The sequence below is a fragment of the Fringilla coelebs genome (genome assembly GCF_963513975.1).
Source record: "Fringilla coelebs genome assembly, chromosome: 2".
Lineage (NCBI taxonomy): Eukaryota > Metazoa > Chordata > Aves > Passeriformes > Fringillidae > Fringilla > Fringilla coelebs.
Genome location: NC_140029.1, coordinates 99,083,053 through 99,101,263, shown reverse-complemented (window position 1 = coordinate 99,101,263; position 18,211 = coordinate 99,083,053). Strand labels below are relative to the sequence as shown.

The 18,211-nt window shown below is 38.7% G+C and overlaps 1 protein-coding gene across 2 annotated transcripts in view; it reads left to right on the top strand.

Annotated features, from left to right (window-relative positions):
* Positions 1-17,940, top strand: part of ALCAM (activated leukocyte cell adhesion molecule) — a 115,892-nt gene extending 97,952 nt beyond the window's left edge. The window contains exons 9-16 of one of the 2 annotated variants that reach the window (XM_084226017.1): positions 3,171-3,283; positions 4,139-4,274; positions 4,350-4,483; positions 5,943-6,075; positions 6,774-6,812; positions 6,955-7,072; positions 13,912-14,026; positions 16,456-17,940. In XM_084226017.1, coding sequence (XP_084082143.1) covers positions 3,171-3,283; positions 4,139-4,274; positions 4,350-4,483; positions 5,943-6,075; positions 6,774-6,812; positions 6,955-7,072; positions 13,912-13,999 — 761 coding nt within the window. In that variant the 3' untranslated portion in view covers positions 14,000-14,026; positions 16,456-17,940. Of the gene's footprint in view, positions 1-3,170; positions 3,284-4,138; positions 4,275-4,349; positions 4,484-5,942; positions 6,076-6,773; positions 6,813-6,954; positions 7,073-13,911; positions 14,027-15,620; positions 16,419-16,455 lie in introns of those variants that run through there. The other variant, XM_084226016.1, reaches the window with a different exon arrangement.
* The last annotated feature ends 271 nt before the right edge of the window (positions 17,941-18,211 follow it).

The window sequence follows — 18,211 nt, the reverse complement described above, 5'->3', positions numbered from 1 at the left end:
CGAGTTGTAAATTCTCTGCCAGCTCTGTTCCTCCAGTGAGTTTGCCCAGGGTCAGGTGAGCAAACCTGGCAGTCAGGGGACCAGGGCAAAAGCTGTTTACAGCCACTTGCAGGGATGTAGAAGCACGCCTTGGGTGAGGCAAGGAAAACACCCAGCAGAAGAGGACAGGTTTATCTTCCCTCTGTTTTAAAGAAGCAGCTCTTTCAACCCCCACAGTGCCCTTTCATTATCTGTTACTGGGGGGATTTGAGCAGCTTGGTCTTGTGTTGGTGTTCCCAGCCATGGCAGAGGGGTTGGAAGTAGAGGATCTTTTAGGTCTCTTCCAGCCTAAGCATTCTATGATTCTGTAATTGTTTCTGCTCATAAAACCTAGTGTGGAGTAAGTAGGTCTGTGGAACTTCCTCTTTGTGATGCTTTCCTTTCTGCTAAAATGTGTTCTGCAAACCATCCAGTAAATTTAAGGTCTTAGGAGTATAGCATTTGTATTTCTCTATAGATATTTTTATAGCCTTGTCTTTTCTTTCTGTAAAGCCATTGAAAATACAGGGGAAATCACCTTTTGAATGTCACATGGAAAATTCTAGTCTCAAGATACTAGGAGAAGTTTCCGGTTGTCTGCTAGTTTATTTATGGAGTTCAGAGCACAACAAGTGCCTACATAGTTTTCCCAAATGCAGCGCAGTATTCCATCAGAGGCCTCCTTTAAATGCTGGGAGTCTGTCCTAGATGTTCCACAGCTTCCAAACTGAAATGTGTGCTCCAGTCTTGCCCGTATTAATTCCATACTTCCCTCACATGATGTGGTGATACGTGCAGAATGCACTGTTTGTCTCTTTCCTGCCCTACTTGGTATGCAAAGACAGCACTGAAATCAATGCAAGACTTCAAATGAGACCACATTAAGAGCTAGCATATCTTGAAAATGGTGCCTGATGAGGAGCTTGTTTCTGAAGAACATTTCAAAGCCAAATGTGAAATGTACAGAAAATTCACACAGAAAAGGTTTTTTCCAATGGAGACAAAAATTTGGTTTTGATAGTCTTCTATATGCAAGAAATGTTTTCTCCTCATACTTCTGTACCAAAGTGAGATTATTTACTTAAGCAGAGAGGTAAAGGTAACTACATCACATTACTTTGTGGACCTTACAGATAAACTGGCAGAAAATTAAGCTAAATCAAGTTGTTCATGTAGAGCTTCTAGAGGGGATCTTACGTTAAACAGTAGCTTAATTCTTGCCTTATAAGTCACACAAATACTGCTCTGATTTATGTAGCTCCTCTCATACCCTCTACATTTTTCTGAACTGCTATAGCAGCCAAGGCCGGTGCGGGAGGGATTGTAGTCCCAGCTGCACCACACAAAGGGTCCAGCAGGGCACAGCCAGACTACCCTGGAGGAAGACTGGGCTGAAGGATTGCTCTGGGATCAGTGTCAGTCTTGCCTGAGATGAAGGCAAAACTTCCATTAATTTTTGCTTCCTATGGCAAATATGAGAGGAATGCCTTCTGAACGGCCTTTGGTGATCTCTTAGGTTGGAGGTGCAATCTTGCTTCAAAGAACAAAAGGTTTAAGTTTGTGTAGAAGGAAATTCTTAGGGGAAAAAAAATAATAGCTTTTTCTTTAACCCCCCCCCCCTCTGCCCTGGTAGAATGTGTTTAGGAAGAAACACATCCCATACACTAAACAAATCTATATACTGCTCACTGGAGGAGACTTGTAATTTCATTTCTTTTTTTTTTTTTTCCCCCTCTGGAAGCCACAGGAGAATAGTTGGGTTCTGTTTACTGGTTTCAAGAGGGAGGATAGGAAATCCCCATAGGAATACAGAAAAAAGATGCCATTTTATCTCATCAAGATTTTTGACTCATTCACAGACGAAAGTGCAGTTCTTGTGACCTCTCAGAAAAAACATTGGGCTTGTAACACAGATAATAATGCTGCAGACCTGTAGTACAGGCTGAACCCTTGTTGTTCCCTCAACTTCTACCTTAAATTACAATGGTGTTCCCAGGGCAACCACTGAATGCAGCCAGTAGTAAAGGAGTTAAGGAAAACTCACTGTCCTCCACTGTGACTTTTGTCTCAAGCTTTTTTTGAGCTCTGCTTAAAAGCCAAAAGGAGGCTTTGCAGCCCTTTTCCAGCAAGGACTATATTTGAGATGCAGTCATGTGTGCTTTTGACTGCATGTGTTTGTGTGTGTGCACACATCTATGATAGCCATTCAGTCAAGGCAGCTTGGCTTACAGGCAAGGCACTGTCAGAGGGGAAGCAAAATGAAGATTGGCAAACTCTGCTTTTCTTTCATTGTAGGATTATTTTTTTTTTTTTTGTAAATGACCAGCCCACGAAATCTTTCAGAAAAATCCAGAGCAGTGTTTTCTGATGTTTCTGTCACTGGCTCTCACCCTGCCTTGTGTCAAACACAGCTGGTGCTGACTGCAATTTCCCTTGAGCTTAAATATGTCATGCAGAGCTTGGACTCTTTTTTGAGGTACACAAAACTGGCATTTTAAGCTACAAATAAGAACAAATAAAGGGCTTCATGTGCAGTTCTCCAACCCTGTAATTTAGACTTCTCACCCCTTCAGTCAGTATCATGCTTCATACACCCTCTTTGACCTTCTTCATCCCCTTCAGATTCTGAGGGTAAAAACCCTCTAGTTTTATCACACCAAAGAAAGGCATGCCTTGGCCCTTGTTGTTCTCTCCACAATTACTATGTAGGATGACCTGTCCCCACTGCACTAGTCCTCCCCTGAAGATGCATTTCTGTCTGGCCCATAGTAAGGTACCCTCACAGCATTCCGTGCATCCCTTTCTGAGAGGCACATACTTTTATGTGAAGTACTTCTTCAGCTTCTTGTGCCTACTCTGTCATTCTTTCAGCAGAACAAGGTGAAAAAAATGTATCCATTTGTCTAGTGATTAGTGAGGTTTTGCTTTTCCTTTTAGCCTATAATTACAGCAAAAATATGAATGTTCTGCAATGCCTGTTTTAGAATAATTCTCTCATCTCCCTTCCTTGTAAAATTGACTTGAATTTTATTGAAGAAATGAAATCTTGCATTTAATGAGTGCAATTAGTCACATTTTCTTTTCTTGATAAGCCTCTGAAGTGGGCCAGGCTTTCTGAGATTAACTTTTTACAAATGTTCTTTCTATCCCAGATCTGGATTTGCAGCTTACTCCTAGTGGAGAAGTCACAAAACAGATTGGAGAGGCCCTGCCTGTGTCATGCACAATTTCTTCTAGTAGAAATGCAACTGTGTTTTGGATAAAGGTCAGTAATTCATCTATTTCACACTCCATCTGGGTGTTCACCTCTTCATATTACTGCTGCTACTTCAGTGTTTTAGAAGGAAGGAAGGAAGGAAGGAAGGAAGTTGTTCATTGGGCTTTTTAAAGAATACTGTTAAAATGGGTCTTACGCCTGTGGTTAAAATGAGATCTACTCACATTGATGGAAATCAGTTACTGTAATTATCAGCTCAGCTTCCAAATGGAGAGAATTAAGGCATATTGTAACACAAATACAACTTCTGTGAAATGGTCTATACAAGGCCCTTTGAGAATAAGGTTCTTCTAAGAAGAAAAGCCCATTTGGAGGAATTGTGGTGCATTTTGTCAGAGGTGCACTTGGTCTTGGTTCTGATAAACATAACCAAAGGGCAAGGGTTGAAAGGTCAGATGGTGGAAAATGTAGCTATTGAAGAAGGTGGCTTTATACAAAACCTGTAGTGCTGGAAACTTTCAGTAATGATGCTTAGTGGTTGTTTATGAGCATGTGTTGATCTCATAAGCCTGGCCTAGAGGAGGGTTACTTGTGTCTCAAAAGTTTTATCACTCATGGCCTTGGCCAACCTACTAGAAAAGCTCAAAGCTAATAACTGATCCCATCTATGCTCTTGATTTAAAAGCAAAATTGTTCAAGAAGAAAGGAGATGGCTTCTATACATCCCCAGCAGTTTCCACTTTTCCTGCTGTAGATTCAAATGTACTTATTAATGCGGAAACAGCTTAAAAAAATGAGGCTCTAATTTTCCAAAGCATGTGAAAACTTCTGTTGGTAGTAGTCATTAAGGGGTTAATGTATTGTGAGTCCATCTCTGTCATTTCTAACTCCTGACTTTATCAGGACAATACCAGAATGCAAACAAGCCCATCATTTTCAAGTCTTCAGTATCAAGATGCTGGAAACTATGTCTGTGAAACTACTCTACAGGAGGTCGAAGGACTGAGGAAAAGACAGACACTTAAACTTATTGTGGAAGGTAAGCAAGCAGATAGTTACAATTATTAATTGTTATTTTAAAATAAATTGGTTAACTGTAATATTGTTCTTGTAGGAAAACCTCAAATCAAAATGACCAAGAAAACCAACACAAATAAAATGTCTAAGACAATTATCTGCCATGTGGAAGGTTTCCCCAAACCAGCAGTGCAGTGGACAGTTACAGGCAGTGGAAGCATCCTAAATAAAGCAAGTATCTTTCTTATTACTTTATTCACCAAAAACTAGTGTATAGGAAGTGCAAATTGAAAGCAAGGAACATTTTTGAGGTAGTGAGATTGAAGAAAAGTCTTTTTCATTTATGTAGGAGAAGGTTAAGTGGTAGCTGTAGCTCCCACGTACTTACATGGATGATTTTTTTATGATAAAGCCTTTTTGAATAGAAAGGCAAAGGAGATCCACTGGCTACAAGCTGAAGCTGGAAGGAAAAAGAAAAGGTTACAAATGAAATATGCATTTTTTAAATGAAGGTACTTAGTCGTTTTATCTGGGTAATGTGCTGATTTTGCCATTGCATAAAGATTTTGCAAATAATAATGGAATTGTAGAACTTACATTAGAAAGCAAATGGGTACTTGATGTGGGCATTGACTGAGTGAAATGTAATGAAATTTTGCATATGTGAATCGGAAGTCATATTCATTATAGTTCCTTATGTGCTTAGCAGCTTTTATCCTAATATTTAGAGTTGTTTTTGTATGGTTATACCTGGAAACCGGTTCTGTTTCTCACTGGAAACAGAATGATTATGCATTCATCCTGAGGGATAAATAAGAAGAACATATATAGCAGGGAAAATTCCTGGAAAATATGCAAACTGAAGTATTTTTATATGTATTGCCAAATCCCATGAAAAGCATTGCCAGATTTTGCCTTAGCAGGAAAAATAAATGAGACCTCTCGACAGTCAGTGGCTGGAAGGACAATGTACAGGGGCTCCCAGAGATTCCATTACATTTCATTTAGGTTCTGCTTTGAGCCTACAGAAATTATGTGTAGCTGACAAAATTGGTCTGTTTACTTGTAGGTATAGGACAGGAATTGTCTTGAAGCTATATGAAGGATTGCAAATAATTTTCTCCAGGTGTTGCATTAATCCAAGAATGATGTGCAGCAAATTTAAGGAACAATATTACAGTACAGATACTATAGGTGCTACTAGACACACGTAGCTTGGCAAAATAATGCTTAGTGTGGAAATAGCTTGGAAAGCTGGAAACTGGAGAACTTGGAACAATTCTTCCAAGTGAAGAATTAGAGCGACATAAATGAGAAACAGCGAGATGAAAGAAATTATACCTTAGAAGCTTGAAATTTTAAGAATTTTTTCACTTGGAATATTTTTTTAAATACTTGAATTAAAAGCAAATACATAATGTTGTTAATTTTTCAGAAAAAAACTTTTTTATCATTAGTCTTACAGTGCACATCATACTGTCTATAACTGGATATTTTGGCCAACTTTTTTCTTTCAAATATTCACATCATCTTTTAATCAATGTAGTATTTCTCTTGCTATTGTTTGGAAAACTGAAATATTAGTTGGGAGTTATTTCCCTCTGAACATTTTCACTTTGTAATACAAATGATGTGTGTATTGTTCTCTGTGTTTTTAAATAATACTAATCTTCATTTTTCACCTTTTCAGACAGAGGAGACAAAATATGTTAATGGGAAATTTTCCAGTAAAATTGTAATTGCTCCTGAGGAAAATGTAACTTTAACTTGCATTGCAGAAAATGAGCTAGAAAGGACTGTGACCTCCATGAACGTCTCTGCTAGTGAGTGTCCTCTAAAGTTAATTTCCTTAAAGTTACAGTTTCTCATAAAGTACCCATACATCGCACTCAAAAGAAGAGTAGGACTGCATAGTAATGTTAATACTAAGATATTTAACCTTCTTGTCTTAAGTCAAGCAATTGTAAATCCACCTGGATCAGTAGTACATAAAATTTATTGATAGTTTTCTACAATAAGTCAATAAGTCTTCATGACTTTCTTGGCTAGCTACAAAAGTAAACAATATTACAAAATAACAGTACAACATAATAGTGCAAAATACTGCAAAGTAATACTTCATTTACAAGATAGAGATATTTATTTATTACAAAATTAGCAATATCTCTTGGTCCCTAAATTACAGTTTATTATTATTGGTATAACTTGACTCACAACAGAAATCAGCCATACTGGCTGGTTTTAATCATATATCATGATGAAAGGCAGTGAGAAGCTATGGGAAGGTAGGACAGAAATTCTTGGTCAGAAATATTTCTGACTTGAATGTTACAGGTTTAGAGTAAGATTCTTCTAATGTATATAGTATAGTTAAAAAGGAAAGGCTTCTATTTAAAGATGGGATTAAATATTTTGTTTGGAAAACACTGTTCCAGTTTCTGTCATTGCTGTAAATTGGTAATTAAAGCTGATTTTTAGGTCTGTGTTGTCTTTAATTAAATTTTAACATTTTTCATTTCAGTAAGTATTCCAGAATATGATGAGCCAGAGGATAGAAGTGGTATGTATGGTTTCCTCTCTCTTTTTTTATTCCTTTCTTTACTTTTAATCCCTTTTTCTGTTTCTGGTGAAAAGTCTTTAGAAATGTTGCAATGCTTTACTTTATCATAGGTCATCTCATTAACTTTTCTTCTTTGCTTCAGATGACAATAGTGAAAAGGTTAATGACCAGGCAAAGCTAATAGTGGGAATTGTGGTCGGTCTTCTGCTGGTTGCTCTGATTGCAGGTGTTGTCTACTGGCTCTATGTGAAGAAATCAAAGTAAGAATTTTTTGAAAACTTTATACTAAGCTGGAAAAAGAGCAGTGATAAGAAGAGATATATGTTTACTTGTTTTCCTTCCTCTACAGCATTCCAGTTTTCTGGAGTGGGGAAAAGCTGTTACAGTAGGGGCACTTGATAGCAAAAGGAAACTTGGTACCTCTGATTGGCTTGTCCTAATGCTTAATGGGACTCATCTCCTGGAGGTGGGGCTCTGAGATTTTCATAGATCATTGTAGTAATGAGGTCCTGTTTCCTGACAGCCAAGTCTGTGCTGACTCTTGCATTTAAATATAGTACTTAATTGTGGAACCTGGTGTGTGGAAGTCTGTGGGGCTGTACTGGTGCTAGAAACTGCCTTCATTTAGGAATGGGCTACCTTGTTTCCTTTAAAAATGGAATAACGTACAGAATAAGACTCAACCATCTCAGGGAGAAGAGAGATCCTCAATTATTTTAATCACACATACTCTGAGGTTTCTGAAATAAAATTGGTAAAAATAGAGCTCCTGTTGCTGAAAAATCTAGGAACTCTCATCCCAGTCCAGGTTTTAGACATGAAGCATTTTCCATTTTCAACTTTCTTCCTTGTCACAGAGGCTCACTTCAGAAAATAGATGGGAAGGTGCCAAGGTGCTCCATCCTTTTGAAGCTGGCTGTTGCTGTGTGCCCCATCTGGTCTTACCCCTATACCTTTATCTCCAGGGAGAACTGAGGGCAGTCAGAAGCAGTCTTGCCTTCTGACAGCTCTCACAGCTGCTTCTGAGCAGGGGAGGTTAAGTGGCTGTGCTTAACCTGCTCCAATCAGCACAGGTGTAAAAGCAGTCTTAAAGTTCAATTGGTTTTAGTATGATCTTTCATTGAAATTGAATCAGATGAAATCTAAAATATACCAGTGGGATTTTACTATGTACAAATGTGTTTTCGCTGATGTGAAAGTACAACAAGGAATTCTCCATCTGCTAAGAAATGCTCTTTTTTTTTTTTGGATAATACATAAAGACTTTGGCTCAACCATAACTGATCAGGTTTTTGAAGTTTTCCAAATATAGAATTGTTATAAATTACCCATGCATAGAACCACACTCAGATACTGTAGAGAGCTTTTTTGGTTTTTTCCCACAGCATATGCTTCTTTTGGTAAATTATTAAAAGTAACAACATAGTGCTCTTCCTCCCACACTTTGCTACTGTTGCAATAATGTCTAAGATAACTTTGTCATTCCTTTTTGAATGTGTGAATGTGGAGTCATGAAGCTGTGGTACACTGCTTTGGGTTTCTTTGGATGAGGTGGTTTGAGTATAACAAGGGCAGAGAAGGTAAAATATCTCTTCTTGCACCATTGAGTAGTGTGGGGAGAGCTGACAGGAGTCATAGAATATAGCATGAGATGAATTTATGAATTACAACAATTTTTTATGCTTAAAAGATAGGATATGGCATAATCTAAATGGACACCACTTATTTTCCTCATGCTCAGCTTCTCTTCCTAAAGCTTAGAGGAAGAATTAGAGCTCGAATTGATTAGACAGGTTCACTGGAAAAAAAAATGCCTTTATAGTTAAACAATAATCTCTGTATTTGACACATGGTTGCTGGCTCCCAAACCCCTTAATTGATGTATCATCACTGACAACCTCCTGTTCTCTGTGTATTTTAAATTGATCTGTTGCTATCCTCCCTGCTTTCTGCACACCATATTTGCAGGAGCAAGCAGAATGTCAGTACCTATTCTGACAAAGTTTTCATTATGAATCATAGCCTAGCAATCAAAGTAGACCTTGCAAAAAGCAACTTACACCTCTGGACACAAACCCCCCCATCTCCATCCAGGCCAGCAGGTAGCAGTTATTTTTTGAACCCACCCTTGACCAGTAACTCACCTAATCTCTATCCCCAAAGTGACGCCAAAGGAAAGTCTGAGAAGGCAGCAGCACAGAACTTTCCAAGTCTGCCGAGGCAAGAAAAACATTACTTTTTTTTTTGTTATTGGTGTTGTGGTTTGTAAAATCTTCTATTGTCTTGTCATCCACACTAAGTAGGAATTATACTTGTAGCCTTGGAATATATTCACAATAAATCACTTGTACAGTTACTCACTGCCTCAGCTTCACTTGATGGAAAAGCTGATTATTGCCACATATTCTTTTCAGTGTGAATATTATCCCATAAATCAGAGATTCATCTGTATTCCACATCCTGCATCCAGCCTCCTCTTGAATAAAGAGTTGAGGCTACCTACCCCAGCATGCCTTGTTTCTCCTTCATCTGAGCAGAAGGCCAAACAGTTGTTCTCTCTGCAGATTTCTCCTTTTTCCAAAAAGGATGTTGTAGACTAATCTATACTGAACAGAATATAACTCAGAACTTTAGAATCTTTGTAAAATTTTTGTGTCAAGCTTCAGTTGAGAGATTGCAGGACACCCATGTTAGGTAAATGCTTCATATATGAAATTTTCACCTTGCCAGAAACAGCTGAGGGTACAGCAGAAATGAGATTCAGAAAGGAAATGATGCACTCAGCACCCTGTCCCCTGCTCTCTGGTCATGGAAGTTGGCATGTGGTTGGATCTTGGCCCCATTTTTATCCCTGTAGTTGGGAGGTGCCCAAATCTCAAGTCACATGAGGCTAGATCAAGGTTCAAGTGGTTCAATATCCAGTGGACATCACTTCAGCTGGGCCAGCTGAATCACAGCAGCAGTCTTAAAGTTGTTCAAATGCAGAGCACATCAGACTCTTGAAATGTTGCTTAGGTCACAGTAATGACAAAGGTTAGTGGCATCTCTGAAAGTGAAGCATAACAGTTCTCCTTTTCTGGTACTGTATAGCAAACAAGCATACAAGTCAGATGTGGTGGGCCAAAGATGTAAGAAACTCATTATGTTTTCAACAAGATTCAGCATTTGTATTGGTTTTCTCTCAGTTCCCTTTCAGAGAAAAGACATAGTTACCAAACATCTCTGAAAGTGTCAGCTCATAACAGAAATCTAATATAAAAGTGACACAAAGTAAAAACGGTCACCATTGATTGATGACTGGAATATTTTTCTAATATCTCTGGGGTTTCTCCTACTGATGGACATTTAAAAATAATTGGAGGAAGTGGAAGGCAAGATTGGAGTAAATAAGGAGGTTGCAACGAGTCCAGATGGGGATGTATAAAACCATTTGCTCCTAGAAAATCATGTGCAACAGTGCAGCTGAGTGTAGCTTTAAGGAACTTCATGGCTCTTGCTTCAGCACCCAGAACTACACAGATGTGTATTGTCTTACCTGTCATTATCACAAAGTTGGGTTACAAGGACAAACAGCAATGCATACTTTCTTCCTTAAATAGTGTTGAGGGCAAGGCTTAGACTTGTGAGAGTAAAAGAGATCAGCAATTAAAACCTTACATCAATTTTTGGGTCACCTATCTATCTAGATGTAGTCTGTATTTACACTGCAGCAGGCAAAACAATTGTCATGGAAAATAGTCTTCATATTACAAACAATGCTATGAACAGTATCTGAACAAGATCCATGAAAATAGTGGCCTCACAGCACACACACTCCTAAGAATGCTAAAAATCTCACTTTGGTACTACTTACAGAGAGATTTTGATTAGGATTCCCTGAGGATATTTATTTTCCTGAAGAGCAAGCATAGATAAATATTAAATACAAGTCATAATTTTAGCAAGAGCTCAGAGTGATCCATGATTTACAAATTAGTTTAAAGGGGAAAAAAAAAAAAGAAGAGTGAGTAAACTCATATTTATATAACCAACTTCTCACTCTTCAGAACAACACTATCAAAGGTGCGGGCTTTTTTTGTGGAGCTGTAGATAATAACAGTGTGAGAGTGCTCCAGGTCTGGGTAAAGTGAGCTGTCTTCCCTTTTGGGTAAATCCTTGGGAATATTTCTGTGCGTTCAGACTCTGTTGCCCAGCTACTCAAATATTATGAGGAAGGCAATCTTGAGTTGCTGATGGAGCAAGCTGGCAGGAATTAACACACAGAAAAAGTAAGGAACAACTGTTGTTGAATGTTCAGCTGGACAAGGACCACTTGTCCTGTGCCTGAAGTCACCTCAGGAAGTGATGGAACCCATGTTTTGAGACGTTTCTGTTGCAAACACAAGCACATCTGTCGAGCCCTGGGGACTGGTGCCGTGCCAGGGATGGCTGCTCCTCTGCTGTTGGCAGAGCACAGCCTGGGGACCACACCTCCAAGGAAAAAAACTCCTGGCTCCTTTAATGACACTGTTTAGCTAGCACTAAAAAAGGCTGCAGCATTGTTTGTGCTGAGGTGGTGATTCTGCCTTGATAATGGCATTTGGGGAACAAAAAACCAGGTCAGCAGGATCACCGAACCATCATAAATAAAGGGCTGCATTTCAGTCTCAGGCATTGAGAATCGAAATCCATCTGATTGTCAGATATGAAAAACTGCTGCTGCTCTCATTTCAAGCAAGTGGTTTGTAACACCCTCCAAAAGATTTCTGGAGCACCTGCCTCTTTCAAAGTTAGTGTTGCCCTTTAAGTCTCCCATTTTTGCCCAGTGTGGCTTTAGGAAAATAAAGGTGACATTTAATTTGACTGAATATAGAACTAAAATAGATTACTTTAAAAATCAAAACCTGATCGCATTGCAGAATCTCCTGATGTTAGTCACTGAATACTTTTAACCTAATCAAAGACGAGACAGTTCCCTCTGCTGTTAAGTGTCAGGTCATATGAGATTCAGTCTGATTTGGGCACTGTAAAACTGGTGATAAGAGGCCAAAAAAAAGGATCCCAGTGAGCCATGCCAGTAGTCTGTCTGGTCTCCAAGAGCAGACATTAGCAGTTATGTGAGGACAGATGTGGATGGTACTGCTTTCTCACATCCAACACACTTCAGCTCAGGTAATTGCCTGAGTCCAGATTATTTCAGCTTTTCATCTCTTCCCCTATTGTCTCCAATTTTGTGAGACTTATTTAGGGAAAAGACTCATTAGCCACATGACAAGCCAAATTATGTGCTCAACCTAAACCAAACATGCTTTAAATTATAAACTTTTTTCATTTTCAACGGATTTTTTTGAGGGGTTGTTTCTTTTTTGTTAGGATTAAAGAGATTTGTGAAAGGTTATTAAGCCCACGGAAGGTCAGTCCCTACCAAAGCATTGAATTTTCTTCTTCATTGCATTTCACATTCCTTCCCTCTTCTATTTCATGTGCTTCAGGTTTTGAATACCAGAAAAAATAGATTGTTACTGCGCAATAGAAATTTACCACTGTAGAACCAGTTACTTTGTAATACTATCTCAGCACTTTTAAAATTAAATTTGCCCGTAATGAAGAGGAGCTCAGATCTTTGCAGTAAATGTGTTTTCAGCATGATACCTTCCTGTCAGTCACACAGATATGACAGAGGCGCCCTAACCAATAGCAAAAGATAATGCAGCTTTAAAGTATTATAACTTGTGGTCCCTCAGGAAACGACCTCCTCTAAAACCGATAAGATTTCAGAGAGGTCCCTTTCAGCGCAGCCTGTGGGATTTGGGATCCAGAATCCCATCCTCCCCAGGCGCCCCACCTCAAGCTGGAGAGCAGCATTTCAGTGGCACTGCCAGAGGTGGGGCAGGGTTAGGTGCAGGTGCACTGCCCAGGAGCTCTTCAGAGACCAGAGCCGCGCTGCCCTGCCCCAGCAGCGCTGCTCCAGGGTCCTTAGCCCAGGGCACGCTGGGCGCAGCGCTCTGCCGGCCTTTGCTCAGATGGAGGATGCGCTCAGGAGCCCCTCCACAACACCCCCGCCCGCCGGCCCGCTCCGGTCCGAGCCCTCCTGCATGGTGTCAGCGTGACATGTCCCACTCCCCAGCCTGTGTCTTCGTTGTACTTCACGAGTCAGCGTCACTCAGGTCTGTGCCCCGAAGCAAGGGTGAGCATGTGCATCAGTCAGTCACAGCAGACCGTACTTTCCTCTAGAGCAAACAAATTATCCATCGAGAAAATGCGGATGCGATAATCTGCTTTGACACAAGGGATTTACTTTGTCCCACTCAAACATATTTGCCCATTTACATTTTAAAAATTGGGGCCTTCAAAATGTTATCACAGCACTGCAGGAATCTTTCACCTTGGCAGACAGTGAGGCTTCTCACAGATTAAGTGAATGGCATAGTGGTTTTTTTGTGCTAAGCTAAACTAAGCACTTAACTCATTAATTCATCACCACTACTTGCATTAAGGAAGTATTTTAAATGAGGCATACCTCTTTTTCCCCCCCCCTCAAACATTTACACAATCTCATCTTTACCCAAAGCTTGTCAGTCGTAGCTAAAACAGACCTACAAGCCAGAGTGAGATTTTTTTTCAGTGGTGCCAGAATTTTTATGAATTTTTTCACATTTAAAGAGCTTCTGTTTGGCACGGGCTCTGAAGTAATTTACTACAAATACACAAAAGATCGCTGTGTTGATCAAGATATTTTAGCCACACTTGTGACGCTTTAGTATGCCTTAAAGCAGACTCGTGCTTATTGAAACAAGCTGCACAGTTACTTTGTCAAGAAACATAGATCTCCACAACTGGTTTAACCTTACTAAATGTCTGCTAGCACAGAATAATTCTGAATTCCTCAAGAGGTAGATCATCACACAGAGCCCTGCTGCAATACTTCCTGTGGTACTCACAGCAGTGGGAGATCTGGTGTCACTGGCCTATTTACAGACATATGCAAACCTGTTGCTCTGCTCAGAATAGAACTGTCAAAATTTTCCGTTCACTGTGAGGGGAGGAGGCAGTGTCATTAATATGAGTATAGAACAAAATGATGTAGACATGCAAAAACTGACCTTCCTTTTCATTGTAGGACAGCATCAAAACATGTAGACAAAGATCTTGGAAACATAGAAGAAAACAAAAAACTAGAGGAAAACAATCATAAATCTGAAACTTAAGAGAAAATGTGTCAGTCATCATTCCAGGTAAGTGTTTCATATTACAGCATTAAAATCTCTGTCCACCATTTCTCTCTGGTGATCAAAGCTCTAGCTTGGTCTGATGCTCACCTTCCAGAGGGGAGGCAGTGGGGTTGTTTTGTGGTGCAGTTTTAGGAGAGACAGACTCAAGCTTTTGGCCAGTAGAACTCAGAGGTTCATATACAAATATAAAAAGAAGTCTGACATTCAGATGGAACTTGATATTTGGCTTTATTTTAATGCATGTGCTTGAGGAAGTGAAAGTACAAATTTTGTACTGTACCACTGTTCGTGTGTATGTATGTGTTTATATGAAGAGTATGTTTAAATAGAGTTCAGAAGATTTCAAGTTATGACTTGAAATATTTGCAGGAACTTCTTCCCTTACTGAAAGCATAAGTTTCCAAGTCCTTTGTCACTTTTTCCATCATTAATGTAAAGTCATGAAACTTCCTTCCCATAGAACAAAACAATTCTCAGTCTAGATTTCACACACTGTACTAGGACCAGTTTTATCCTGGAAAGAGACACTGTGTATTACATTAGTAACAGGTTTGAAAGTTTCCCCCGCTGGGATCTGTATGAAGTAAACTGTTTACAAATGGTCTGGCAGATGTGTAGTTCTGTGGGGAATTACAGGAGCACAGCAGAGCACCAAGAGCACCACCCTGTGCTCACACATATATACACCACTGCTGCACCTCTCCTCCTAGTACCCAAGGGAGGGGCTTAGACCATTTTTCTGGCCAGTTTAGGTCATTTAAAATTAACACTCTGTTAACACAAGAGTCTGGAAACCAGCTAACCATAGGGGTTTGTTGAGTTAGTCATCAAATAGCCTTAAAAATGAGAGTATTACATATTCAGGGGTGCTTGCATTATAAGCTCCTTCACAGGAAGGCTGTAGACAGCCCTGATTTTCACCGATTTTAAGTAAATAGCACTGGATACCTTCTTGAGGTAAAAGGGGTTTAAAGCATATGGAATTATGTGGAATTATGATATTTCATATTTATATAACAAGGTTTCTTTTTTAAATGAATGCAACTGTCAATAATTTCAATATGTCAGTATTGACTGAAATTTTCTAATACAAGCCACAAGTTTTGCATTAAATATTTAGAATGTAATGGATTATACAGAGCAATTACATAGTATAACAAGAGATGCAGCATTGCTGTAGGCACTTTACCAACAATATCACTGTTTTACTAGTTTGGAACAGGGAATTGGGCATACCGAAATGATGTCCTAGGAAGGATTTAAAGATGGAAAACAAGTCAGTTTGGATTTTGAAAAAGCTGCAGTGTAAACACCCTGTGTGCCTTTGGTGCAATCTTCTACTCTGTATTCCTTCAGATCAGTAGATCTGCATAACTGAAATGAACATAAATCCATTACTTACCAGTAAACTTACTGGATTTACTGGGAACAATACTGCAACAGTGATTCTTGTCATGAAAGAAAGCGTTTACATCACTGAGCTGCAGAAGAAAGTACTTTTCATGTAGCTGTTTATTCACAGCATAGATATACTGAGTAGTTATGATGGTTAACATATTTTAAAATATTTAACTGGCTTTATCTTTCATATTTTCAGAGAATACATATAGACCAATTGAAGCATGAACGTGGATTGTATTTAAACATATACAAAGAAGTGACAGCTATTCATGGTTCAAGTATTAAGCAGATCATACTACCAGGTTTTCAAAGGATTTTAGACACAATTATCTCAAGCTAAAAAAACCCCACAAACTAATTTTGGCAACAGCCATGATAATAGGTCACCATATTGTGTTCTGTTTGAAATATTTTTTTGTAAATGTCTGCACTGAAGATTTCTTTTCGTTTGCCTTTATGTAAATTTTTTACGTAGCTATTTTTATACACTGTAAGGCTTTGTTCTGGGAGTTGCTGTTAATCTGATGTATAGTGTAATGGTTTTATTTCATTTGTTTTTATGACACCCTTTGAGCAGGTACATGTCTGATTCTGGTTGTAATCAGTGAAGCCTCTGCTTTGTAGCAAGTACCTAGAGTGTAAGATTGTCTTAAAGGAAAATGTCAAACTCCTTTTTCATTCTTTGAAATCATGGTAAAGCAGAAGGGTGACAGCTGTGACAAGAATAAACTAAATTGTTAATGAAAGTGAACATTTAAAAAACCATGCAAAGCTCAATAAGCTAGAAGGGGAATAAAGAGTTTCCCTGCAGAAGTCTGGGTATTGAGTAAGGAACACTATGAAAAATTCCTAGCCTACATACAGCCGGTGGCTAAAAAATCCTTTTCTTCTAGAGCAAGACATGCGTTTTATTGATGGTTATCAGTCGTCTTTCATGTTAGCATTAGGATAAGGAACTGGAATTCTGGATTAATTTTGATTCCTTTATGTTATTCGCTGCCTTAAAGTACTGTACCTTTTCTTCTTTTCAGAGAGATACCAGTCAGAATTGGAAACTTTTTTAAAAAGTGGTCATATCAAAGCTGCATTTTTTTCCCACAAAAATAGAATATATATATATATATATTTTTTGTGTGTTTTTGTTAACTATGCTACAGATATTGAATGCACCTTGAGATAATTTTAGTGTTTTTAACTGGTACCTAATTTATCAAACAGTACATATAATTGTAACAATGAAATGTCTATGTATCTTTAGTTACATTCAAGTTTGTAACTTTATAAACATGTTTTTTGCTTGAGGGAATTTTTAGAATGGTACTTGATAAGAAAAGGTTTTAGGGTGAATTGCCAATAGAAAGTTGTACTTAAGGGAGATAAGTTTCATCTTATCTGGAAAGTTAGTTTCTGGAAGAAGGTAACAGGCAGCTTTGATGGAGAGGAACAGCAGAAGTAAGCAGAACATCAGGTTTCCATTTACAAATATCCAGGGAAAAAGTAAGTTTTTATAGACTGGTAGGCAAAAATAAATAAATAAATAAATAAAAGAAAAAGATGGACGTTAGGAAATGTATTTTGCCACTTTTGCATTATTTAGGGGGCAGAAAACACTGTTACTTGTAAATTTGTAAAATGTTAAATGTCTGGGCGGTAGTGACTGATGTCTTAATAAAAGCTTCCTGTAGTGCATTGGCATGGATTAAATACATAAGATGTCCTATAAACTCTATGCTGTATAAAATATTAGAGGGAAATCCTGTTATATGCCTCTAAACTTTAATTTGTTACTGTTTTATTTGGCAAAAAGAAAAAAAATTATAATCTTGGTCAATATTTAAACCAAAGTAAAATGGGGGAAAAACCAAAGTAATTTGTTTTGCATGGCTAAGCCATTCTGTTATCTCTGTAAATATTGTGATTTTTTTTCTTTTTAGAATTTTGTTAAAAAAATTCTAAAATTTTTAAACACCTGTTTTTCGAAAATAAAACGTGAACACACAAAAAAGTTACTTTATATATAAATATATCTTTTTCTTTTGGTGCAAGAACACTGCCAAGTGATACACATTTTGTAAAAGTAAAAACAAATTCAGTGGGCATGACTCTGAACGGGAAACGTTGTACCAGACTCCTGTGAAGGAGTGTGCATCTACCGCCTCTCTTTGTTTATACCACTACAAATAATTCTTAAATACAGAGAGGAATCTTCCAAAGATAGGGAAAACTTCAAAGGGAAAGCATAGGGAAGGGCTGAAAATTTTCATACCACTATCAGGGGAATATAGGGCAAAAGAGAAGAAAAAAAGTCCTTCAACTTTCACGGAAAAAGGATTATAAACAACTCCTCGCCTTTTGGGATTCTGCTTGATCTCCTATGCACTTTAAATCGTCAGTCCGAGGAGCTGGGTTTTTCACTGCTCCGAGTTCACTATAGGCAAGTTTCAAGAACCAAGAGTGCAAAAGAATTAATGTTTCTATCCATGCCTAAACAACAATAAAACTGAAGTATGTCTTCACTGGCTTGTGTGAAATCTCAGTTTACAAGAACACGTGAGCCTGAGGGGAGGATCATACCCAGAGCTCGAGCTGCTGCTGCTGCCTGTGGTCCTGCAAATACATCCCTGTGGAGTCTGGCTCCCAGGAAAGGTCGTGGGGTGATGGGTGTGGGTTTGTGGGGCTTCTCCTGGCCCACAGCACCTGGGGACCACAAGGACTTTCTCAGCACAAGCTGGTGCACCAAGCCTTGCCAAAGCTCGTTGTGCAGGTCTCTGTTTGGGACACGGACAA